Source organism: Falco peregrinus, chromosome Z (genome assembly GCF_023634155.1).
Source record: "Falco peregrinus isolate bFalPer1 chromosome Z, bFalPer1.pri, whole genome shotgun sequence".
NCBI lineage: Eukaryota > Metazoa > Chordata > Aves > Falconiformes > Falconidae > Falco > Falco peregrinus.
In genome coordinates this window covers 11751616-11778797 of record NC_073739.1, presented here as the reverse complement: position 1 = coordinate 11778797, position 27182 = coordinate 11751616, and the positions used below count along the sequence as shown (strand labels likewise).

The following is a 27182-nucleotide window of genomic DNA, read 5'->3' as shown; positions in this document are numbered from 1 at the left end:
ACCTAACCATGCTCCTGTCCTTCTCAGTTCCCAGGCAAAGAGTGGGAAGTCTTGAGAAGCATGCTGATTTGTCACACTCTGGATGAAACTTAATGCTGGGGCTTGTTTTTTGCATTAGGTGGTGTTGCCAGACTTAAAATCTCAGGTAGCAAGGAGGAAAGAGTGTGAAAGGTGCAGTATAGTAGGTGCAGCTACTTGGTTCTTCTGCATGAAAGCACTCAAAAGGTGCTCTGCCTGCTCCCAGGGTCACAACCAGTTTTCCATGCTTATCTAAAGCCAGTGAACAAGTTCCCAAGTTAAGCTCTGAGAAGTACACCTGAATCTTCAAATTTATGATGTGACTTTTTTTGGCAGGATGTGGATCCCGTACTATTTTGGCTTTGCTAGAGTTCCTAGTAGCTTTAAAATACCAAGACCCAGTTAAAAACGGGTACTTCTGGCAGCAGTGATTTAACTGGTATATTGTCAACTGGCTTAGCAACAAGTTCCTAAACTTGTTGCTGAATACTTTTTGCTCTGCCTTTTTACATAACAAAAGTCACCTTCTCTAGCATCTGAAAACTCATCCTGTTTTGAAAATATTACCTCGCTGTTTGAACATGTCAAGACCTGGCCTCTAAGCACACTCAAAAGTAAACGGAAAGGATCACAGTTGATTCAGAGAGTAATGTAGAATGATATGAACCCTACGATACCAATGTTTTGTTGTAAGAATTTCAAGCAATCCTAAATCTGTTTTTCAGGCTGATAAATTTCCATTGAACCTAACATCAAAGCCTTCACAAGCAGTTACCCACAGATCCCATAACCAGAGCTAGAGAAATGCAGTTATTGTTTCCAGAGTTCATGGTGGGAATGGAAGTGGTATGAAAGCAGCAAATTACCTTCCGAGAATTCCACATGGCATGATGGTTGGCCAGGTTCATGAATTTGTACACCAGGTCTGGTTGATTGAGATCACTAGCCAGAGAACAAAGCTCCTTGTAGGTAGACAGGCCTTGACTTTGGAAAACAGAAGTGAGATCAGTGTCACTATGTTTAGCTACACAAGTGCCATAATAGCTAAAACTATAGTCAAACCACAGACTAAAGCAGACAGAGATAAATGAATACCCTATCTGTATCACAAGAAAATAGTTAACGGTAACTTAAAGAACAAGAAGGAACAAAAAGCTCAGGAAGCCGTTTTATAAGCAAGGGAATACTCTTTCAGCACTGATTGTGCGTCTGTCACTGAGACTGCCAGTAAACTTACCCATCTGGGGTTTTGCTCAGGCCGCCCTGAAACACCACAGTTTCTCCAGTCATCTCATGTTTGGCTCTGGTAGAAAAGAGGTCCAGAATTAGCTTTACCAAACTCTACCCCTGAATGGACCACACTACAGAACGGAAAGTTAATTTGGTTTGCTTTATTAACTCAGTAATTTCCCATTCCTTCAGGTCAAATCCCACAAAAAACATATAGGTGTGAAACCACACAAGCTGCAAGGAATCTCATTAACCTGTATCATGTGTAATATTAAGGAGATGCTGCAGAAAGTGAAGGTTCTGCTGTGCAGTCAAAAGGTAAAAAGTCAAAACGTGAAAGGATGGCTTTTTATTTCTGCTCACACACAACCCATATAATGGTTTGCAATTCTCTACTTCAAAATGAAAAAAATCCAATTTCCATTCATCTAATCTCTTTCAGTTTACCGTCGCTGGATGCCCATACTCCCAGCCTAGGTTTTTGTCATTCACAGTGGCCATACTCATACAAGATTAGACAGGAGTAGGCTGTTAGAAGAACATTTCCAGCACCCATGAACATAATTACTAGCCAGGAGTCCTGCAGGACCAGCATTGTTTGCAGTGAAGCAGACAAGCAACTATTAAACAAGAATTCCTCGGCAAAAGGTACATTTCAGGCACAAGCAAGTCCCTGCTTCTGCAACATTCACACTGTGCAGAGTTGCTGCAAGTGGCCATTGTCTTTTGCAATTACACAATGCAGCAAGTAGGAAATCTAACCCAACCCCAACTGATCTGAACTGCTTGAACAGGAAAGAACCATTATTTTGAAGCTTTGTTGAATGAAACAAAATCAGAGCAATTTCAGTTACTACAAACTAAGCTGAATTAAGAAATGTCCCAGTTTACCCACTGGGAATATACACATATTGGCTTGCCCCTGGCCACAAGACATCTCTTTCCACACGCAAGAGAGGTACACTTTTGTTGCCATCAGACACATAGCTCAGAGTACTCCCTCACTGTACCTTTTCCCAGTCATAAGTGTATCAACAAGTGTGGTGACTAGCTCTTGCTGATCCTGTTCACTTCCTAGTTCATATATCAGTCCAAGACCTTTTGAAGCAACATCTTGACTAAGCTCTGCAAGAAATTTTACAAAGTAAAATTAAATACAAGCATGTTATAAAGTAACATACAAATTTCAAAAATAAGTCCCAACCAAAAGATCTCTGTGCTGCAGTTCACAACTCTCTGTTTCAGACAAGATCTAGTCTGGCAAGACACCAGCTTTGAATTCTGAAACAGCTATTTGTTTTGAAAGCATACCGCCATCATTCCAGGTGACACCTTCATATTAATATTGTCAGTGCAGGTTTTAAAATAGCGGAGATAGTTCCAAGAGCCCTAAGTATTCTGACACACTGCTGGCCCCTGAAGTCCAGCAGAGTTAATAGTAATACTCTCTTCAACTTCAGTGAGCTTTGGATAGGCTGCCACATGCCACCCTTTCCACCAGCTGCAATGGGGAGAACTACCAGCCAAAATCCGGTAGCTTAAAGATGGCTTAGAGTTCCTGTCCATGCAGAACTCTGTTATGCATCCTGCTGCTCAAAGCAGTCCAGAAGCAGCACCACTGAACAGCTTCTGTCATTGCAGTCTGAAAGGGCAAATGCAGAAAAAGATTTGTGCATGGTTAGCAAAGAACAGAAAAAAGCTGTGCTTCTCATGACTACATGTGATGTCTAGAAAAGAAATCATTCCTATTACATCAGAAATAGGATGTTGCTACAGTCACCTTTTAATGCTGACTGACAGAGAGAACGTAGGTGACTTTCTGCCTGCTCAAACATTCCCTCCATTCCGTTAAAAGACCACCAAAAGACACAACTCTTAAGATGCGATAGTACTTACCATCACTATCTGACAGAATTGAAACAAATGCACTTTGAATATCCTTGAGATGAGACTGTAAAGTGAGAAAAAAGGACATTATTTTTATCTCAGGTTTTGGATCCTTTGTCTGGTCTCAAGGCAAGTTCCTAACAGATAAACAGAGGCTACTGTACCAGTGAGGTTGCCTATTTGAGCTGCACCTATGACAAGAACTGCCCTCCTTTCCAGACAGGTAAGCAGCAGCTTTACTGACATTCACAGAAGGTAACAGTTATTAGTCCAGCATCTCCTTACAGCTATCATGCCATTAGTAAACAACTTTTATTTTCCTTATCTAATACAGAGGAGTAATGCAGCCAGATGGGGCTGTCTTTTGTGCAAGGACATCTTTACTTCATCCCCAAACTAGTGGATTTTGCCACCTCCCACAAGGTGCATTGTTTAGATCAGTGTAAATATGATCTTACATTTGCAAAGCACTTATTGTCCCAAAGCTCTTTATCATTACCTGGAGAGCAGAAAATGGTTACATGGTCCCATCACAGCCTGTAGTACCTCTATGCAGAGAGCAGACATTTTGGTTGGGAATGCTTTATTAAGTCCTTGCATGGGACCTTTCACATTCTCTCATTACAGACAAGCACCCTAAACATAAGGTTTCCATCAAAGCACATCAAAAATACAGAGCACATGAAGGACATCGTAACTGCTCTCAGGTACCAAAGTTGTGATAAACTCTGTGAAACCGGGTCCAGGAATTCCATCTAGTTCTCCCCCCTCTTCCCCAACTAGAGTGCCTTTTAATGTTTTCCAAAAATAAATCCTGAAAACTATACAGACACCAATCTCTCCTTCCCAAGGGAAGACGTACTATTACATGTTGCAACAGCTGTTCACACTAAGCTCACTCTGACTTCAGTGCAAGTCAGATGTTTACAAAGGTGCCAAACAGCCTTGTTCACCTGCCAGTTAGTATGTACCCCTAGTAACAGAAGATAAGGCACATCTCAAAAAGACCTCAATAAAGTCTCAATAAGTGCAGCACTGGGGGAAAAGAGTCAATGGAAGTGAAGGAGAAGGAAGGCACAGAAAGGAGGTGAGACAAAAACAGGGACAAGGAGCCAGTGTTGGGAAAGGAGCCTATTTCTTACCTTAATTGCTTTGTGTGTGCTCAGCTTCTTCACCATTGACAGAAGCCAGATGCAAGCTGCCTGCCTGACGTGTGGGTTGGGGCTGATAATGTGCTTGTTCAAAATAAGGTCTAGGACCCAGGGAACCACGTCATTCACTTTCAAACCTATATGGAAGAAAGAAAGGTGAAGGGGAGAGGGGGAACTTTGAGAATTTGCCGCACCTATTTTTTATTTCAATAATGTGCAGTGGCAATGCAAAACCTATTCAGGTCATAAGTACTCAGATGACACCTTAATCTCTGCTTACCTAGGAAATGCCTTCACTGGAGTCACTGGGAAAGTATTTCTCCTAACAAACAGTGAACAGAATCCTCCCAACCCTTCCTGAAAGTGTTTTGGAGCCTGTGGCCAAGATGAGGTAGCACTCATACTGCGTGAGACCCACTGCACTACTGTTAGGACTCAAAATTTCTGGAGCAATGGCAGGATTTGGTTCCTACCCCATTCTGCACATGCTCAGCTTTGTGAACAACAGATATCTAAGACCACTCTTACAACATTAAAACACCTGTTTGCAGATCTAAGGCCAATAGGTGCCTGTTCTGAAACTAGCATTTTGTCATGCTTGTATTTCAGTGGGTACCAAATCTTAGTCTTCAAATAAAATTTCTGCATTTATTGCATGCAAATGTAATTTAATCATATCACTCCAAGTCGTTGGAAAAATACTTGTAATTTAGTTTTATAGTGCTGTTTCCCTGTGCAGGCTTCAAAATGCTATTTTAAAAGGTCTGTGTGTCTCAAACTTGAACTAATAAAACATGGCAGACCAAAATGAAAAAACCCGAAACAAATGCAGTGTCAACTGGCAGTGAATTAGATTTCATGAAGAAGCTATTTAAACAGCACATGAGACAGTCTTCTACCCTCCGAGTAAATGGACTTGAAGAGGTGAAACGACCCATATATAATCAGCACAGCAGAACATGGCACTGTGCTAACAGACAAAAAAGGCTCTTACTTCTACTGTTACAAATCAAACACCACAGAAAAAAGTTATGGAGCCCAGTGATTTTACACTGTATGATATTTTACATTCCTCAGCCTAGCCCCTGTATTAGGAAGGCCTACCTGAAGGAGGGATATATTCCTCCTCTGTGACTGTCCATGCATCACGTGCAGCCACTGAGCTGGTTCCTACAGCAGCACTGGTAATAGCTTCACCTACAGTGAACTGCAGTTCTATTTGTTTGGCCTGAAAAACACAACAGAGCCTCACTGACAGTACTAATTAAACACACCCAAAAACTTTTGGCACTTACTCCACAAAACCACAGTCCCTCTTCCAACCCCAACTCTCAACACCAATTTTCAGTAAGATCAATCCTTTGGTGAGCTTCTGAAACTATGTGGCACCTAAGACCCACTGAAATTCACGGAAACTGAGCAGATGTCGAACTCTCCAAGATATATGGTAAAAGCTAAAATTTCCATACTTATTTTTTAAAGTGTACCTCCTACAAACTATTTGCTAGTCTCTGCAAAAGTTCAAGTTAGTGAACAGAAAGAATTGGAGAGGCAGGATGAAAATAAAGTTAGAACAAGACTGACAGTCATTAATGAAAATTACTGTGGCTTTGTTACATATGCAATAGTAAAAAGATTTTCCTGTAATTCCCCAAGAGATGCACAAACCTGTTTTTCACATTAAAAGAGTACACACAATGCTTTCCTTTGCTTCTTTGTTCTATTTTCACTATTCTCTAAGCTCTCAGGAACAGAATGTGCAGAACTGTGCCACTTTTTGTCATTATTTATGATGAATCTTGAGTCGTAAGAACTGATTTCCATACCTTCTGAGCACCTTCTAGATTGCTTTTCTTACTCTCTGGAAGCATGAAATGCTCAGGCATTTGAAGAAGCCCTTAGCTTCCTGCAATCTAAGATAAATTGTTTTGTTTTTTCAAGTACACATTTTAAAAAGGAAGCTGTTAATGTCCCTAAGCAGTTAAAGGAGGTAAAATTACGTTTCTAACTGCTGTTTCTATGTTCGTGTACGCAATGTTCTTACGATTACTGGTTGTTTGATCACATCAGATTGAAGGACTCAAGGTCTGTCTGATATATTCAATAGCTGCTTCTACAGCGCTGAACCCTATGTCAGTCTGAACAAGAAAGGAAGGTGAAGCAAGCTGTAAATGAAGAACACTAAAAAAAGTTCCCTGACTATTTGATTCTGCTGTCTGGCATACTGCAATATGTACATCAGCTCTGAAGTACTGCTAAAGAATGAAGTCTACTACACTGATGCATTTAGACTGACAGCAGATACATACACATTCCTATAAGGAAAGCTTCTAATTCAAGTCAGTTGTATCAGCTGAAGTAGTTCAGATGAAAAAAAAAGATTTATTTATGTTATCTACTTTTACAGTTCTTTTGAAGAACCAAGTACAGGCCTACAGTTTCACTACTATAAGCTCTTAAGATTTTATACATACAGATAGTTCTCCTGAAGGGGAACACATATTCACCTCAGAGACTGGGGCAGAGACCTCAACCGACAAGTTTTTGAACTGTGGCATAAAATGTTTCACAAACCCCAAGCCTACCTCTGCTCTCTATTTCAAGGCAGTTTTAAAAAACCCAGAGGCACAATTACAAAAAGACAGCTCACCTTGTAAACCTGGCCCTAAAGTATACAGAAAACATTCAACTAGAAATACTGTCCTGGTTGCAGCTGGGATAGAGATAATTTTCTTCTTAGTAGCTGGTGCAGTGCTGTGTTTTCCATTTGCTGTGAGAACAACATTGATAACACACTGATGGTGTTAGCAACAACTAAGTTGAGGACATTTTAACTTCTCAGGCTCTGCCAGTCAGAGGGCTGGAGGGACACAAGAAACTGGGAGGGGACACAGCCAGGGCAGGTGACCTGAACTAGACAAAGAGGTATTCCATACCACGGGGCATCACGCTTGGTGTATAAACTGCGGGGGCTGGCCAGGGCCTGCTGATTGTTGCCTGGGGACTGGTCAGGAGGTGGTAAGCAGCTGCTGTGCGTCACTTGCTTTCTTTTCATTCCTCTCCCCTTCTCCCTCCTTTCCATTATAATTATTATTATTGTGGGGTTTTTGTTTTATTTTATTTCAGTTATTCATTTGTTCTTACTTCAACTCTTGAGTTTTACATTCCTTTCCAATTCTCCTCCCCATCCCTCTGGGTGAGGGGGGAATGAGTGAGCAGCTGCATGGTACTTAGTTACCAGCTACGTTAAACCACGACAAATACTGCCATATAAAGAATAATAAATTGATAATGCCTCACCTCCACAGAATCCATTAAACCCTGCAGCAGTAGCTTCTGGTGGGGAAAATCTTCATCTCCCACTGGGAAGTAACCTAATGTTTGTATTGCTCGTTCCTTCATCTTAAATACAAACAAAAAACCAACACCATCACATAACCTTCCTCCTAACTCCAGAAGACACACTTTAAACCCACTCCTTCTCACCCCTGATGAAGTTTCACTTAAGGTACCAGAAGTTAGACATGCAAGTGACTTATTAGATCAAGCAGTGCACCTCTCTTCCAAAACACAGATCAAAACAAATGTCCTGTTACCTTTGAGATTATTTCCAGGTAAAAGAAAATACTCACATTTTTCTTGAATTAAAATTACAACCATTCACAGTTTTCATCCCTTAAGCTCCTACTTACAACTGCAGAAAGCACAGACAATCAACAGCTAGACAACACTGGAAAAATCCTTAGCCTAATTCTGAAAACCCTTAGCATAACCCTGACTCACTGAAGCCAGCAATAAGCCTAATTCCTTTAAAAAACAAGGCTCAGTTTGGCAGGTAATACATAAACCTGGGGACAAAGCATTCCAGAAGTGAACAAGAATCATAACAATACTACAAAATCTTGCCTTATTTGTTTCCTTGCTGGAAGGGATGCGGGCCAATAAACTTTCAACAAGTTGCAGCTTTGTAAATCCTGTTCCTTCGCTGGGGATTGGCAATGGGCCGTTCCTGCCAATTTCCCCAAGAGCTGTACAAGCAGCCACCACAAGGAAGGGAGAGGAGCTGTCCAGAAAAGAACCTACAGGAAAAAGCAAAACAGGGTAGCTTGGATTTTATATTAGTATTTAACTGTAGGCAGGCAGGCACTTATATTTTAAATACTTTGCTTCTTGCATGGGTATCTATCTCCTTTACAGCTGGTAGAAAGCATTATGCTAGAACGCAAAGTGAAAGGAGATACACTGAGGAGCCTAGGCAGTGGCACCAGTCCTAATTGTGCAATGTTGGTATATGAGCTAAAAGTCCACCTAATTCTTGTTGAAAAGTGTTATATCCATACATCAGATGACATTTTTGAAGGCTGTAAATTCTATAACAGAAAGTGAACTCAGGATTACAGTATCTATGGGCTGAACACCTTAGAAAATTCCTCAGTCTGGGGTGGTTAAAAAAAAACCTGTTACATGCAGCAGTCTTAAGTAGGAAGTTACCTATTGTCTCTGTTGTCGACTTTATGAGTTGTTCTTGTTCCGGCATCACTGCAGTGTTTGGGTGTTCTATGTCATGTAGCTCCATTGTTCTGATTTTTCCTTTAGCCAAGTACCTTCCTACTGTAAATCCCAAAGCCAACAAGGATCCGTGTTGGACCTCCGGGCTCTACAGACAACACCAACAGTGCAGAAAACCTCATTGTCAAAGTAAGTAACCCTTTGCATGAAGTTTAAAAACATATATGGACAAGCCAGATGAGAAGGCATCCTGAATAATGCAGTACTAACACACAACGCAACAACAGAGAGTTTGATATTGCTAGTGATCTCTGACGGATGGAGTCCTTTAAGATAAATGAACAAGGCTTAAAAGAGGCTTAGGAAGACAGATTAAGAACTTATCACCAGCACTCACATTCCTGAAGCCTACCTTTTGGTAGCTAGGCAAAAAAACCCACCCCAACAATCACATTTAAAAAATCCAACTCACCTGATTTGTAAGTAAAGACTTATGAAGGTGAACTAAGTTAAAACTATGCTGTCTCTACTTAATAACTGGACCTTCTCAGATTGAGGGGACAAAATGTGCCCTTTGGTAAAAAGCAGTAAAGGGAAATTAAGTCTAGATTTGCATTGCTAAGAACAAGAACACACTTGGCCTATAAATACTGAAGGCAATGCCTCTACACAGTTTGGTAGGCCACAGACTGTGAAACCTAATTATTGCAATTAAATGTCAAGAACATTAATTTCTCCAATGCTGATTTAGTGTGGAGACTATCTAATGACGGTGTTCATTCCTACAGGTGAATTCTAGCAAAAAGATTTTGTGCAGAAATAAGGCTGTGAGACTTACATGTTACCTTAATTAAAAAAACACAAGGAAGGGGGCAGGAACTTAAAACTCAGATTAGTTAAGTCTACCTAGCTTTTATCACAACCCTGCAAAAAGTTGCATCAGTGCAACTGGGCTGCCAGGACAGAATCCTGAAACTAGCTTGCCCAGCAGGGACTGCTCCTTGTCGCGGTCTCACAGCTGCAAAGCCAGCTGAAGATGAGTCCTTCCCCTCTCTTCACTTCGGCTACTCATTTTCACTGCAGTGAGCCACTAGAGATCACCACCACCCACCCCTGGCTGTATTGATTCAACTGGTTTGGTACACTTGCAGCAAAACAGAGTTCTAACTGACTCAAACTCAAAAATGCATGGGAACACCCTGCTTTTTTTGTTTCGTGATTGACATCTCTCTTCATTCTCAGCCAGTTTCTGCAAAAGGTTTCACGTAAATCTTAACAATGACAGGGCTTTAGCTCCCAGACAGAGCTTTAAGAGAGTTAAAATAAATTGTGTTTGCTAATTACAGCAAAGTGATCAGCACCTCTAGTCAACATTTGAGCCTGCTACCTGCAATGTAATATGGTGGCCTGTTCAGTCCTTCAGAGAGACTGATATAAAAACGTCTTTGGGAAATGTAACCTAAAAATACTACTACTTTCCCTGCCTTTCAGGATTCAAGACACACCAGCACAGAAACCTGCCTGATTTGTTTTCAGGAGTCCTTCTCCATGCCTGTAGTGGCAAAATGCAGAGATGAGGATCACAGGGAGGGGAAGAGGGTGCCCGAGGAGAGAAGGCTGGCGAACCCACCATGCAGCGACACAGCAACAGAAGGCTGCTGAGCAGTCCATGTGGGGTGGGAGGGAAGAAGCCAGCCCTCACCTGGCAAGGGCTGCTGGCAGGACAAGACCCTGAGGCAATGAGGAGCCAGGAAGCGTTTATGGCTCAGGAGGGGATGGGGGAGTTAAACATTTCACAAATTAAACATTTTCTTAGTTCTGTGGGTTCCCTGTAGTTGCTCATGAATAAGGAACTGGTAAACTGAGGCAGTGTGATCTATTGCCACTCAATGGGATGAGGAATATTTAGCTGGCTAGAATTGGTTAAATATCTGACAGTGCTGGCTTTGCTTAGGAATTGCCTCCAGGAAACCTTCCTACTGACCTTAACAACAGCTTCAGGGATTAATTTATTTAAAGATCTGCTGAACTCACCTACAACAAAAATCCCTTCTCACAGGCCAACTGGAAGTCAGCTGGTTAATTTTACACTCAGATTAAGGCTAATACATCTTGGGCACACTATGAGATTCAGATTTCTTATTAGTTACATGACATGAGGAAATCAAAGAAGTAGCAGACAAAGGAAGGTAGTTACATGGTTGTCTTTTGTCATCTTGATCAGCTGCTCCAAGGAGGTCCTAAGCTCATCTCCAGACATGGTAGACAGCACGACAGAATAAAACAGGGCTGCAAGCTCACGCATTTCTTCTTTGTTTGTATTCATCAGGCTCTGCAGGAGTTTTTAAAAAGAAACATAATATATGGAAGCAGCTTCTTATACCACCTGTTCATAGAGAGCTTCAATATACAAGCACAACTGTCATGCAGCTACACATGTAGTACTTAACTCAGAAAACACTCTTTAAACTGACAGCATTATTATTTAGTAAGAAACAAAGTACTCAGTTCAGCAAAGCATTCATTACACACTCAGTGTTTAGGAGGATGGTTACCACTAGCCACAAGAGGGCTACCCATCAGTTCTGTGTTAAAACACGCTAATTGAATGCTTGGCCAAGTTTTGTCTTCAGACATGAGCTTCCACATTTTGCACCTATACTGAGCTAAAAAAAGCTCTAAAGAAACTATTTCTCCTGAGCTACTGGAGGCTTCCATTTCTTTTTATTAATCAAAGGGGGAAAAAACCTGAGGTTAAACCAGTTAAATCCAATGGTGACAAAAAAAAGTGTCCAGGAAAGCACAGCTATCAATGCAATTTATGCACTTTATATTAGACGTTGTATTATTTAAATTGTTGAAAATTTGAATTTGGGAAGCCTCAGGTCATTTGTTAAGATACAATCTCACCTCTGTCATTAATTTGAGGTGTAATGCATCACATGTAAAAAATTCATACCCAAATTTGAATGGCTTGGGCCACCACAAAGGCGGCAAAAATGAGCCAAGCGAGAAATGAGATCTGGCAGGCATGAAAACGTAACTCTAACTTCATCTCAAAACTTGCATCAGATCATGTAGCCGACAAACTCCTGGAACTGTTCCTTCCACTTGGCAAAGTGATATCACACAACAGATGATTTACAACAGTATTTCTGGAACTAGGTAGTATCGGTTACCACTCCTGGAAGCTGAATTTTGCAAATGGACACCAGATCAAAGAAAAAGAAGGGTTTTCTGCAAATGATGAGCAATACTGAAAAGCAGAATGATTTTAAGTCCTTTCCTTTGAGGTTCATACCTGCATTTAACTGAGACATGATAAACTGTATACAGTCCGAAGCAGCACAGAAAGGAGCAGGAGAAATTACTAGAACATATTCTGATTTTTCTTTAACTTGACCAAGTATTTTTTTCTGCCAGATTCCCCCAATGAAATGAAAGGCAACCTGCAAGAGCTTAGCAAATCCTGGATGCCTGAAGCAAATCAAAAACATTAAGTTGCCTGAGAAAACAATCTAGGGAAAGGAGAATTCACTTTGGTTTATTCCCACGCAGACTTCAAATTATCCCTTTTTTTTTGTTCAAGGACAATAAAAAAAAAAAACAAGAAAACCCCAAAACTCCACAGAAAGGGCTCTAAAACAGAGATCTAGTTAATCTCATTTTCTGCAAAACCACTCACATCTTCCCACTGGAACATTCCCATTGTTAAACAATTCCTTGAAAAATGTGCAGAATTCTTTTTTCAATTTTCTTTTGCTGTTTAATGGATTTTCTTACCAAGGGGGAAAACTGACTGACTATACCAACAAGATCAATTACATAGATTACCCAAGAAGATGTAGGTCGATGAAGAAAATCAGTAACAGCAGACAAGCAAAAAATAATTTTCCCTATCCTGCTATATATAACACGTCATGAGGTGCTGTAAGTAGAAATACCAGATTTCAAATTCAGTGCATGCTTGGAAATAATACTCCATTCCACCATAGGAGAAAGCCAATTTTTTCTAATTCAAACCCTCTACATCCCAAAAAACCAAAAAACAACAACAAAAAAATGGGGAAGTTTCAACATACCTTTATCCAATCCATTTTGTCTACAAATCTAGTGGCTAGTTTTTCTGGATACACTGAAACAACTTCTAGAAGACAATACATGACTGGCAAACCTAAGAAGTAATTAAAGAATCAGGTTATTAAACAACTGCAGTATTTACAACAACCTAACAATCAGTGATAGAAAGAGGTTAAGAAGTATGAGGCATTTCAAAGCACTCATTTGCAATTCACTAGGGATAACAAACAAAACAGAAGAACAGGGTACAGTATTTCTCAGAAATATTAGGAAAAACTAACAGAAGCAAACATTCTGGTAGCAATTTGTTCTAAAGGTATTCAGGACTTTTAAGACTACACTTGTCACAGATGCGCCATTATCAGAGTGAGGAAGACATAGCATTCACCGGTGAGGAAGCTGTTACAGGCAATGGCCTCACAATTTTAAAGCATTATGTCAAGCAATGCTGTAATTTTACTGTCCTGCTTTCTCCCACCTACACAGCAGCATATAAAGGAACAAGTTAAAACTTCTCACCATATTGTCAATGTCACAATTCTGTGATTGCTACAGCCAAGTTCAAAGCATTGGGAGTGGCAACTCATTTCTAGTAATAGAAGACTTTTTCTTTAAGATGATGCTGCACACAGCTTCTTACCTCCAACACCGGCTAAGACCTGCTGAAGAAGGCCAATATATACATGTACAGGGTTGGTTTCTGCACTTTTTGAAGAGGAGGAGGAAGAGAAAGAGATGTGGTTGCCAGACATGAGGTTTCTTATGTAACGTCCAATGGCTGGAGCATGATCTTGCATATCTGCCAAGCTCTGCGAGGCTGGCACGACACCTGCACTGTGAGCAAGACACATCCGCAGATACAGAACTATCTAAGTAGAGAAGAGAAAAACACAGGATACCAAGTGCATGAGCGCTTGGAAAACCATGGAGAAGACCAAATAAAAGAGCATGGAATATGCTGTATTTAATGTAATCAAAACAAGACAGTTTCCTCTTTAAATCAAATCTAGACAGAAGAGTCAGGAGACAGGAACAAATACAAAGCGTAACAAATCTTAGGACCAGTTAAGGCAATACACCTGCGTAAGCAGACAACCCTACAGTGCTGGCAACACTCTCAAAAGATTAAATTATACACAGACTTCTGGTTTACCATCAGCGGATGCAACCTTGCAGACAATTCAGCCTGTATCGCGCACTAATTTGGCATGTATACGAATGCAATCCAACACACTGCTAATACAGACCTTGCATCACATCTGAATTTGTGTTTACACATCACTGAAGCCAGGGAGTCTGCTATGAAAAGAACAGCCTCAAGAAGCATAATGGGACTTCTGCACAGGATTGCCAGTTTCTCCCTCTGACAAGCTATTATATTAGGTACGCTGCAGAAAGCAGCCCTCTCAGGAACATTCCTCTCAATCCTCCATGACAATCCTGTTCAGACTGCCCTTCAAGGACAGACAGATACAAGATGGAGAGTTAATCCCAACATCTGTCTCTAAGAAGAATTTCAGGATGTAGGGCAACTTACGGTAAATGTTAGTTTCTTATACTGTCCTCTAAATAAATAACGGTACCATATCTGACGAAGTAAATCCAGACAATTACCTCTGCAAATGTGGCAGGATTGAAAGGCAATGCTGCAGTTCCAGTCATATATTTAGCTGGAGTTTTCATTCGGTGAGAGGCCTGAAAAACAGAGTATATTAAGAGTGGAACATTCAGACCTATGAACAGCAGAGATGTTGGAAAGGTCAAGGAAATTTTGCTGATGCAATTATGTTTATCCTCCACTTAGCAACTGAAAATGTACAACAGTTCTATAACAAGAAGAGCACAGTGCACTTGAATAGTACAGTTTAGGTCCACCAACTTTATGTCCCTATCAACTCAGAACGCAGAAACTCTGAATTCACGAGAGGGAACGGCATGGGAGGCTGGACGAGGACAACATTCTTTCTTCCTCCCAGGAAAAAAAGAAGTGCTTTAGAACTGGAAACCAAAATACCTCATAAACTTCCAAACTCTAAGGCATCCGAGCTGACAGGCAACCAGGAAGCTTGGAGACAGCAGCTGAGCCTGGAGACGCTGCAGAGCAGCCAGGCTTCCCCAGTACCAAGAGTTGGGCAACTTGTGCTGTACCAGCCAAAACCAGGGAGCCTCTCAGACCCTACCACCTGCTAGGTAGAAGGCCGCTGCAGCAAATGAGTAACTCCTTTCCATGGGAATGTGAGGTTTGACAAGCAGGAGTATTCCAGCAGAAAACCATCCAAGCAGAAGGTTTCCAGTAACACCCACTACAAATACTGCAGAAAAGCATGTCTGTATTCTCTAGGTGATACGCACATCAGTGCTAGGGCTAGATTCAGCAAGGAAGCCTTGCATCTGAATAAACACACAAGGTAGTCGCACAGAAGTCAACAGATCCTCACATCTCAACATGCTCAGGTCTTTTGCTGCACTGTAACTGCAATGACATCCAGAAAAATTCATGAAAACCCGAATTAATGAACCAGAAGATGACCCTCTTGAATACATTCCCATCATATCATGCAGATCAGGTCCTACTCTTTCATGTACACTTTCTTGCAGAGGGAGACAAGGATCATGCTAATGCATGCAGGAAAGCCCTTTTGCATCTTGGTCTACTGTGCCAAGCAAAGCATACAAACTTCTTAAACATCTTCAACACTCGCAGAGTATTCGTATGTGAAAATTCACACTTCAAGACAACTAACCAAAGAAATGTACCTCTGAAGATTTTTTAACATGCCTTCAGGATATGTAAAGAAGATCTGAAAAGTGCTCAAAGAAAAAAAATTTTAAAATTCAGCCAGGAGTGAGGGAATCTTGTTTTTCTCAGCAGTGATTAGACTAGGCTGATCCATATGTATTTAGTGACATTACAGAAGTCAAGGAAAATTAAAAAATTAACTACAAGGGGACAGGCATTTAATAGTGTTACCTAAAACTCAATCTTTGTTTCTTAATTTTTCTGTATCAATTTGAATAACCAGTATTTTGGACAAAAGCAAGTTTTTTCATAAAGCTTCACATACTGTGTACACCAGCAGAGTACACCGTGTTTCACAAGAAATCTCTGTTCTGCTACAACAGAGCTCTTGCAAAACCAGATGTGCTCCAACACGTTAAGACTCCTGATACTTTTAAAAAAACAAAAGTAGACTATCACAGGGAAAAGAAGTACCGTCAGTGACCCTCCACATCACCTTTATAGCTTATAAGCCTAGCGTAGCTACTACAGACATAGGTGTGTAATACAGACTACATTTTAACACTTCTTCAGATGATCTCTCAGTGCAAACAGTAAGGGTAAACTCAGTAGTACAGGTTTCAGTATATCATTCCACTAGACTCGTGAATGGTTATTTACATGGTCATTATTTCCACAGATTTCAATGAAGATAAATAATCAAGCCTTTAAGTCAACAAACCAGACTTCTTCTCTTGTTACAGCATCTCCTTTCCTAGCCAGGAATCTTTTTTGTTTATGTGCAATATTAATTTTCATCAGCCCAGCTGGAGCGCCATCTTCCTATCCCTTCAAGAACATGTTTGTGAGCAAACTGTGGAACACACTGGATTATCACTCTTGAACACTGGATTCCCCAGTCCACACATCTTCTGCACCAACAGCACCAAAGCAAAATAATGCCTTTGTTAAAGGACCTGCCTCCTTGTTACCTAACACTTGGATCTCTCGCAATTATGGCCAGCAGAAGGTAACAATGAATGCTAGCTAACCTTGCCAATGCAATACTATGTGTGGTCTTCACTGTGACTTTAGCTAACTTTATTCCGTGGGGGAGGTGAGGGAGATGGATACAGGGAAGGGAAGACCACACCTACTACAAGCCTGAGCATCAGGCATGTACTTTTATATACTGGGGCAGAAGCACTGTACCTTGTCTTGAATGTAGTGGACCATTTCAGGGAAGGCAGGCATCTGCTTCCCAGAACTCTCCTTTTCATTTTTACCAGGAAATGTTCTCAGCACCCGCTGGGCTTCTCCATGTACCTCCTCCCGCCTTTCAGAAGAAAAGATAAGACAGAGGTGTTATTTGCACAGAACAAATTACCTGTAATGGGCAATAAGGTATCTTGGGAAGCTGGGGGAGAGATAACACTTTTTAAGTAAGAAGTGGGTTTTTTTGAAAGGAAGGGAAAAAATGCTTGCATTAGAACTTCTAGTGATTTGTTTATTTTAGAAGGGTAAGAAAAAGGACAGTGATGAGTGGCCTCTACAAAAGAGGCTGGATAAGCCCACTTCTGCTCCTCTTACATCCTGCTAGTGTTCACTGGTTCCTGGTTACCACACCCTTCTTTTCCTATCTGCTCCTCCTCTCCATCACTTCCTATATTCAAGCTTCAGCTGACACCTGTCAGGTTTATCACTATCTACTTAGCAGACGGTCAACTCCTGAAACAGTGCTGACACTGCAACGACAGAAAAGTTTGTTGCAATTGATCTATTTAGCTTTCCTTAGTTACATAATAGCTAATCACATCAAAACCCAAGCAATTAAGTAAGCTGGAAAAAAAATCCACCACTTAAATTGCAGTAACAGAAAATGGCAGATGAAACTACTACTGTAATTTAATGAGTCAACTACTCCTCAGCAGAGTGGCAGCTCTCACAGATGCATGCTCCTGACTCAAGCTAAAAACAGACTGATAGAATTTGCCAGGAAAAAATAATTTTTAGCCACTGTAAAGATTATTTCAGTTAATGCATTTTTGCTTCTCAACTGCAATTGATCATTAACATGAAGTGCTTTAGTGACAGTGGTTCATCTGAAACAAGAATCCAAGCCAAAGACTACCATAAGGCACAGCAACAGTCCTCTACAGAACACTGTCACAGAATGCCCCTGTGTAAAGGATAATTTCCAAATCATCATACTTGATTTTAGTAAGCAAGTTTTTATGTACATATGAACACACATACAGATGCACTTACATTTCATCCAAATATATACTGGATGCAAATGTGTGTGTGTGTGTGAAAATTAAAACAACTTACGGGTCTCCTGCAGCTAACAGGAGTAAGTATCTGGAAGGGATATGATCTGGAGGGAATACCGTGCTAGCAAATTTCACAGCCACTTGACGTACTTGAACTTCAGGCTTAGAGAAAAAAAGACACAAACATACTGTTGAGTTTTAAAATAAACATGCTAACGACCTGCATTCTCCCCTTTTAAATCATCAGTCATCTGCTTTGTCCTTTGGTATGAACATGACCCAAAGAATTTTGACATTTTGAGACACTGCTCTTGCTAACTCTTCATATTGCAGGAGACAGGGAAAACAAAAGCTAGCTTCTCATATAAACATATACAAGTGGAAAATAAAATGTTTGATACATGCACGTGTTTTTGAATCACAAATCAGGGCTATCACTAATTCTTAGACAGCTCAACTGCCCCAGCCAGGCAGTGCTGAAATGAAGAATGATATACATCATCTATCCACACAAAACAGATCTGCACTTAGGAGCAGCACAGCCAGAGGTGGAAAAGAAACGTTAGGTTAGGGTCGTCATTCTCTTTGCTGCATTCAGATAGTCTCAAAATGGTATTGCCTAGTGACTTAGATTGCTCAAGCACCCAGGCAAAAGAGTCATCAGCATGAAAATAGTCTCTTACACAGTTACTAGTGCAACCACTAGAAATACCTCTACAATCACCCTGAGAACCCATGCAAGCACAGAGTATGCAACACCTGCTCTTTCCGAAAACCCAGACTTCTGGGGAATTCTGAACACAAGATGACACTCAGTAAGAGAGTTAGTGAAGTGTGGTTTCCTCTGGGTTGGTGTCTCAAGGCTGAGCTCCTGGGGAGGTTCTCAGGTGCCTTATAATGTTAGAAATCTCGCAGCACACTGAAAACCCCACTTAGCAGTGAATGAACCTTTCTACCAAGCTCTTGCTTTCACAAAGTATTTCACAAGATACAGTCCCTGAAGTAAGGATACTTCTCAAAAGTTTTCTTAGGAGACTATGAGAGACACACAGTGTAATCACAATGGCTTTGTTTCTTTGCAAACCAGAACACAAATAGAAAACTGCATTGTCTCTCTTTTTGCAGCCACAAATATTAAAAATATTTCATCTGAGCATACACAACCCCCCTTCTCCCAGATCAGCCAATACATTCAGTAAGAAAACGGAGACCTGTTCCAAAAATACACCACAGGAAGTGTCAGGAAACAGAAAAACAACAAATAGCTCTTTTTTAAAGGTACTTAATTTTGACTCCACTGAAAATACCTTTATTAAGTATGAAGCTACAAGAATTTCCATCAGGGTACGCTGGGCTCCTTCCAAGTTACTGTATGCTCCAACCATCATAGACAAAGCCTCCTGAATGGCAAGCCTAGTATCAGCATCTTCCTGCAGTACAAAACCAAGAGTTTTCACTTTACAGCATACAGTAACAAGAATTAAGCAAAACCAGCATAAAATATTAATAATTTCCCAAAACACCATGAGCACCCACCTTGCATAAAGCTTCAAAGAACTGCTGTACCAGTGCTATATCCTTGGTAAACAGCTGAGGCATTCGGCTGAAATGAGATATTTTAATCCATGAAGTTTTTGGTTTTTTTACATTGAAATGCTTCACATTTCATTGGTCTTCCCCTCATCCCACATTTTAACTGCCAAACAAAGCAAAGTCAGCACAGAAAGTTTGCTCTATCTTATCCATTTCCACCATGGAGCAGTATACCCACACTTAAGACAGTTTGGGAAGTGAGGTATTCTACGGACAATCCTTCAGATCACCAGCATATCACCAAACATGTCACTTGTCTAGCTTTATGCCCTCTGCTTTTTGCTGTACATTCCTTAAATTGACGTTTTTAACAATCCAGAAAATGGAACATTTCTTAAATTCTGTGCATAATTCATGAGCAGCCACTAATCACTGCTAGAGAAACTATCAGCTAAAAACATTTCTTTTTGCATCTTTGGAGATGTCACCAGAAGAATGCTTTTCTCTGCACTGTATACTCAATTTGCAGGTGGCATAAAGCTTGCTGCTGATAAATCAACAGATTACTCTGGAAAAATTATGCAATGCTCCAGTGCTTAAACGGCGCTTCAGTTACCTGGAGAGCTTTCCAACCGCTGAATATGCCATTGACAGCAGTTTTGAATCCTTGAATGATAAAACAATAAATAAAATTCAGCAAAACCAGAAAAATATAATGGCGTATCTTTTATAATTAAATATTTACTTTAAATTCTGTCTTCAAAGCGCTTGAATAGGTTTTCATGGATAAAGAATCCTGGAACATAAGATAATCATACCCGAGAATAAAAGCATCAGGTAGGAACAGAGGGAGCAAGCTTTTCCAGCAGAAACACAAAATTGCATATGGTGACAAAATGTAAATCTTCCTTCTGGTCTCAGCTAATCACATTTTATTTCAAAAGAGACAGCTAAGTAGATTCAGCAAGTATACGAAACAGTAGCAAAGACACAGAAACCTTCTGCTGGCCCTGAACAGCAGCTTTACCCATAGGATGCTGTCTGCACAACAGATGCTACAGATGACCAATGCAGCACATTTATATGTGGGCTTACTTCCTCCTGAACATTCCTTTTTCATGCCCTTCCCAATGGCAGGGGAGGCCTATACTTTGGAACACCGACTCAGGCCAGAAGGTCACAACCAACAGTTCAAATGAACCAGCAAGAGGATCAAAGCTGCAGCAGGTGATCTGCAACATCAGCCCTTTGTCAGATATATGTAGGGGTACTGTGGGGAATTTGCCTTCTGAAACGGCAGCGGAAAGACTTCTTCAGGCCAGACTGGCATTTGCAGTTTTGTTTGTAACACTGTTCCCACAGCAATACCATCCCTGGACAGAGAGGATGGAAGGTATTACAAGCAGGCCTATACAGCTGCTTATCACAACAGGTTGTATGCCTGGAGCTGAGGCCCCTGTATGCACCAGAGTAATGAGCAACAAGAGCAAGATGCTACTGTGCCCTCACTCTTCAGATTACCAACATGTCGATTTCATGAGACTTTGCAAAGTGTCCAAACACCTATCCATAGCTGTCAAACAAATAAAACAGTTTTCCTATATAGCCTTTTATAGCATTTATTTCTCTTCAACATTTCTTAATAGGTATCTTTTGATAGCCATCTCGGGCAACAACAAGAACACTTTATCAGTTTCCATCATAAAGGTATTTGTCTTTTGCTTGTATTCATATGAAGAATTATAGCTCTACAGCAAAGAATCTTTCAGCTTACCTCTTTGTATTCATTGATCAGCTTTGTAAGTCCGTTTAAAAGCATTGGGCCTAACGGCTTTATTTTACTTTCTGGACAACTGCAATTAGAGACAAGAATAAACAAAATACTATCTTTTGCATCCCTTTTAGGTATATACTGTCAGTTTCATTTTTTCCTCAACTTTAAGCTGAGAAATTACATTTTAATGTGTGCAAGCACACACACACAGATTTCAGGATTAAGGAAAAAAACCCTACTTTCTATGAGTTTTACATAGGTAGTAAACAGGCTTCCAGACAAATAGCTAAAAAACCACTGCGCTCTCTAAATACTTACATGATACAGATATGATGCACAAACTGCAAGGACAGATTTCTCAGTTTTGCATTTGTGTTTGCACCAAAAAGTCCATCATAAACCACCTGGCCAAAAGGAATAAAGAGCAGATCAGAAAGGTCTGGCTTCACTTTCAAAGGTTTTCTAATTCCCCTTCTTTAAACACTATCATCAGTAACAGCGCTTCCATCCCCTAAGTACTAAGGGAACTGTAATATCAAGCTCATTGGGAAGAGCAGCTTTGCAATGTAAACATTACCTGAATGTTAGCTGGGAATGTTTCTGCAGCTTGCCTGGATCGCAGAAGATGAGGAACTATCTTTAATTTAACACGGGTGCTGACTGACTCTCGTTTCATTTCTGGTTTCAGAACAGATCCCTGTCAGAAACAGAGTTCAAATAATACAGAGCATCACTGGACAACTACTTTTAAGTTAGCTAAATTACTTTCCATTGCAAATCAGAACACACTGGGACAGAGAAAGAAAATTTATTCAACAGCAAAAATGTTCAGTGAGAGCAGAAATCAAAGAAAGTGACAGATTTAAGAAATCTGTGTCTTCTCCAAATAAAATAAGGCAACTAAAATTAAAGCTTCACAAATTAAGCAGGTATGGCACTTTGAAGGCTTACCTCCTTGGTTTTCAGTGGTATATCCCCAAGATACACTTTATACATTTTGTTGATGATAGCAGGATTGTTCCAGTCAATTAAACTAAAGAAAAAAACATATTTAACACCAACATGTTGTGATTCTGACCTTCAATTACTTTTAAAAATATGTATTTCATAACGTTTCACATCAAATTCATATTCTTTGCTGAGTTTTAATAGATCTAGTTTGACTTCTAATCACTCCTCCCACATGAACATAATATATAATCATGAAGAATGTGATTACAAATTTCACATACAAATTATGACAATACAATTCCAAATAATTTGTGAGAAACCTACATGCTCCCTTCTCTCCCACTGAAACAAGACATATAAACAATGGTAGCCTACTGACTAAATACAGAATGGTCATCCATTAACAAGCTTCTCCATCCATTTAACCATCTAATACATAACCATCTAATGCCAGCTATTGATGAGACTGTTTGGAACTCACACATACATCCAAAAAACACCCCAGTGAAAACAAGAAGTTAAACATGCATGCTTCAAAAGAAGTGGAAGAGATAAAACTATCTCTTTTCTTTCAGATCTGTGAACAAGTGAGCTAGGAAGTAGCAGCGTTTTTCTCATAAAAGACATCGAACATTGCCTATTAACATGCATTTTGCCTACACATGTAATTTGCTCTCTGGGCAAAGAAAGAATACCAACAAAAAGGGAAAGATGAGACAAGCAGCAAAGGAGAGACTGCCTTCCTTAACCAGGCTGGCAACACCTACTAGAATCACCTCCACTGCCACAATGGAGGCACATGAATAGACTCGAATGGAGAAGATTTCCCATTGCGTATTTGACTCCAAGATAAATAGCCCTGTACTTGTAGTAATACAGAAGCCATCTGCACATTTCAAAGGCAGGTCTCTCTTGCTCCAAATCTCCTACATGAGCCAGCAAACCTTGTATGATCAATGACTCAGCAAATAGTACCACAGCTATTACTCTGGCCTCTTGATGGGTTAGACAGAAGCATTGTCTGTAGCTGACGAAAGGTGGACTGCAGATGAGCAAAAGGTTTAATAATGCAGAAAACGGTGGCTGCCAAGCTTCCTAGACTATAGTCCACTTCACAGTTACAGTCTCTTTACCTCCTTAATAAATCAAATGAAAGTATACTTTTCTGGGAAAGACAATATAGGTAAGCTGACCAGTTGTGAATCACTTATAATGCCTTACTGACAATCTATAGTCCACAGAAGGTAATTTGGAAATGAAGGAGTAAGAAAATGGCTCAAAAGCAGTACCAAAGATGATTGAAAACAGCTAAAGCTGCCAGCTTCACAGCCAGGTGATGTTCCCAGCTACAAGACTGTGAGCCACACCATTCCCAGCCCTGTGTGGATACACAGCAGCTTTGCAGGTATGCAGGGAGAGAGACTGCAGCCTTCTCTCTTTCAGAGCACAGTCTCTCTGGAGCACTACATTAATTGCAGCTAGCTCTCCTAGGAACACTAGCACCAACATTTCCAAACATCCAAATCTGTACCTTTGTTTGCTCTTTAGTTCAAGGTCTGCTGCGGTGGCAACACTGTGTCTTGTATCACTGGAGGCTACAACCAGGTGTATAACAGCTTCAAGTTCTGGCACTTGCTCAGCTTCAATGAACTTCACAATCCCCAGCTTACACTATTCAACAGTGGGGAAAGTAAAGGCAGTTACTTGACAAGAAAGCATTACGTTACAGCAATGGTAGCACTAGCAGTGCAGCTGTCTGAAATGATGGCTTCTGCTTGGTAAGGAAAAGTTCATATACTCTCCATCTCTTCAGCTGTACCCTGCTCTTGCCTCCTGCAAAGCAGTCACCTGCAGCAAAGTATCAGCATTACAATTAGGGATATTCTGCAACTTCTCTACTAAATAAGGATGATTCATCAACAGGAGAGAGTTTTGCAACCTTACTATCTTTAGGAGGAAAATGCAAGAGTAGGCTGCAGTCACAGTTGCCTCCTAACTAGCTCCAAGAACTGCTGGCACCTCCCACCCCATCTCACTATAACAAAGTTCCTTACGGCATCATGCAAAGTCCATCAATAAATTTATTCTGGGCAACAAAAGGCCTGATCAGAATTAGTTATGTATTCTCCCACCAGCCTTACATTCTTCTGCCTGTAGCGATCTCTGTTACCAACCCCAGTTCGTCAAGAACCAGCCCTGCAGTTTTAAGTACCTGTTCTAGCAGCTCTGGTGTCCACGGACTATCTCCAATTATCCTTTTAGCTGCATAAAAGCTCATCCCTGGAGGTGGCTGAGGGATTCCAGGACCTCCCACGCTACTTGATGAAGAGCCCTGGGCCGAGGGCACGTTTTGTCGACTCTGAGATTCGTTCAATACAAACCTAAGCAGGTGAGAAAGAAGTTTCTTTAGAGGCTTTACCAACCCATGTTGCCAGCTCTATTAGAAGCTGGAATGGAGGAATAAACATAATCTGTCCAACTTTACATATTCTTCCTGAATTAATCCCATGGCTCTGACATGACAGAATTTTACTTAGTTGAGACTCAGTTACCAGTTATCCCAGCATATTCTGCAAAAGCCGTAACAATCTCATTTTAACTGCCTGAAAACAAACCTGTTAGGAAAGGGAAGGGTTCACTGGCATTTCTGAAAAGAGTTCTCAGGTTACGAAGCAGAAAGAAAGATCTCTTTCGTATTAGAAGTGACTGCTCAAACAGTACTACATTTGATCAACTTGTACTACAGGCTTTAACAACACTTGGTATGATTTCTATACAAAATGCAAACCTAACAAGGGAAATAATGAAGCATATGCAACAATGAAGTGGCAGGAAACAATCCTTGATATAAAAAAAAAAAAGAATAATGTATTGGGAAATGGCAATTTTAGTGCTGGGCAGGGAAGGAAAGCAAAAACCATGAAGGTTAAGTTTACAGATCATAGTCTTCTCAGAACCTGGCTAGTCTAGCTGCACTATGCACACCTCCATACTCCACAAAAGCCATTCCACTTCTCCCTGGATCCTTGGAAGCTGGTCAACACATTAAGGCATCAAAACTGTAGTGCAGAGACCAGCAAGAATTACTTTGCTCCAGACAGCTATAATCTGCACTGCATTCAGCACACAGGTAACAAAAGGAAGTAAACAGTCTCATCAATATGGATAAACATTCATTCCAAGTGTCACTAGTTAAAACATTAAAACACTAACTTGATGATGGGCTTTAAGCCCTACAGTTAGGTTTTAGGGTTGTTCTACTGCATGCAGACTGGCAATGATTGAGCAAATTCTACCAGGCATAAATTAGCTGTAAGTGGCTGTCTCACCGGAGATGACATCCGGAGCCACACACTAGCTGAAGACGCTCTCAGAGCACCTTCTGGAAAGAAAATGAAACCTTCACTCCTACCCTCATGGTCTCTGAGTATTTAAGAACTTGTCATGCTTGGCCAGAGTACAAAAGCACGGAAGGCAATGCAGTGTCACTGCAAACCCTGAGTACTTGAAACAACAGCCACAGCAGTGTGGGGGTGAAGCTAAAAGCATAAATCTGGGCAAACTAAAGAACGTGAGCTGTGAACAGAGGAGCAAGCTAGGCATTTTAAACTGTAAGACGCAAGTCTCTACACACTCAAATGGTAAGGAACTGGCCCCTGAAATGCTTGATAGGAGCATGGCCTCCAGCAAAGCTACATGAGAAACATCAGATGCTCACTATTTCAAAAAGTCACTCTTTTAGGTTAATCCACTTGGGTGAAAAAAAATTAGATGCTCAGAAAAATCCTACGGGAATCAATGCACTGTCAAAAAACCCCCTGTTCTCCCCCTAGCAATACAAAGACACTAGAAAAGTTGGTGGAAAATAGATTTTGAGAACACATTGATTTTAGACACTATAAGATTCCTAACAAGCAGTGATCAGTACATTCAAGTTGCTCTGTAAATCCTTCTTGCTCTCAGAAACAGTGCTCACACCAAGACATGTCATTACATTTAAAACATTTTTCAGCAGAAGACAGATGAAAGACAAATCTTGTTATTAAAGGTTCAATTCTGGAACTCAGAAGTTTTCAGATACTATGCTTGCTTAAGACCTTGGAGGAATAAGCCTTAAAACTCAACTGCAGGAAGATGAGCACATATTTTGATTTGGCTTCTATTTTAAAGATTTAGTTATTTAACAGATAGTTCACGTGTCTCATAGCTTCACTTTGATCCCAAAAGAGGTCAAGGACAGAACAGCGTAACACCTAATTAAGTAGAAAAAAAAGACATTTTATTAAATAAGGAAGATGGTGATCCCATTCTTAAAATTAGGGTCCTGCTCTGTGTCTTACTGAAACTCGTAACTGGCTTCATTCAAGCTAGGAAGTAGCAGCTTATTTTAAATGAGTTTCCCAAGGTACAACTCATGTTTCACACACAAAGAACACATCAATACTAGAGAAGACTTGGATTAACTGTTACTTACCCATAAGGCATAAGAAGAACATCCAACATGAAGTCCAAAAGCAGCTGTACAGTCTTTGGTTTTTCAGCAAGATTAAATGGGTAAGAGGCTGCTTTCAGTGGTTCGGCAGGGTATTTCATGTGAAAAAGGGTTGGTATTAGAAGATGCATTAGGCTGAAAAACAATTACATTTACTGCAACCATTTAAAAAAAACACATCTGTTTATTCTTAACATTCAAAAGAGAAACTTAACAACAAACATGGTCCTTAATAGCAAAAAAATGGTTAACAAAAGACAAACTGATTCACAATATGGTGGCCTCTATTTGCTACCTGATGCATTTAAAAATGGAAGGCAGAAGACAAACTAGGATTTGTTCTTAAAATAGAACATATATGTCTGCATGCATGCACACAGGCAACCATCTGCAGATGGTGTATATATTCACAGATGAATATACTGATTATATACCAGTATAGTAAAATTTCCCATCTCTTCACTCATGTACTTGCTTTTCACAGACAGGGCAAAACCATGGTCCCTGAGAAGACAATAAAGTATTTTCACACTGTTCTCATGAATGGAAGCAAGATTTTACTGCA

The 27182-nt window shown here is 40.4% G+C and overlaps 1 protein-coding gene across 3 annotated transcripts in view; it reads right to left on the bottom strand.

Moving 5' to 3' along the window:
• Positions 1–27182, bottom strand: part of ECPAS (Ecm29 proteasome adaptor and scaffold) — a 71280-nt gene that overhangs the window by 20440 nt on the left and 23658 nt on the right. For all 3 annotated transcript variants that reach the window (XM_055790193.1, XM_055790192.1, XM_027789313.2), the window contains exons 5-29: positions 26600–26752; positions 24338–24506; positions 23657–23796; positions 22126–22207; positions 21752–21871; positions 21493–21578; positions 21175–21253; positions 20017–20066; positions 19404–19470; positions 19175–19297; positions 17926–18029; positions 16807–16930; positions 14490–14570; positions 13516–13744; positions 12878–12969; positions 10993–11127; positions 8778–8943; positions 8193–8365; positions 7587–7688; positions 5391–5514; positions 4278–4423; positions 3145–3199; positions 2259–2373; positions 1256–1321; positions 885–1002 (exon numbers count right to left, since the gene is read on the bottom strand). In XM_055790193.1, the coding sequence (XP_055646168.1) occupies positions 885–1002; positions 1256–1321; positions 2259–2373; positions 3145–3199; positions 4278–4423; positions 5391–5514; positions 7587–7688; positions 8193–8365; positions 8778–8943; positions 10993–11127; positions 12878–12969; positions 13516–13744; positions 14490–14570; positions 16807–16930; positions 17926–18029; positions 19175–19297; positions 19404–19470; positions 20017–20066; positions 21175–21253; positions 21493–21578; positions 21752–21871; positions 22126–22207; positions 23657–23796; positions 24338–24506; positions 26600–26752 (2899 nt within the window). The remainder of the gene's footprint in view (positions 1–884; positions 1003–1255; positions 1322–2258; positions 2374–3144; positions 3200–4277; positions 4424–5390; positions 5515–7586; positions 7689–8192; positions 8366–8777; positions 8944–10992; positions 11128–12877; positions 12970–13515; positions 13745–14489; positions 14571–16806; positions 16931–17925; positions 18030–19174; positions 19298–19403; positions 19471–20016; positions 20067–21174; positions 21254–21492; positions 21579–21751; positions 21872–22125; positions 22208–23656; positions 23797–24337; positions 24507–26599; positions 26753–27182) is intronic.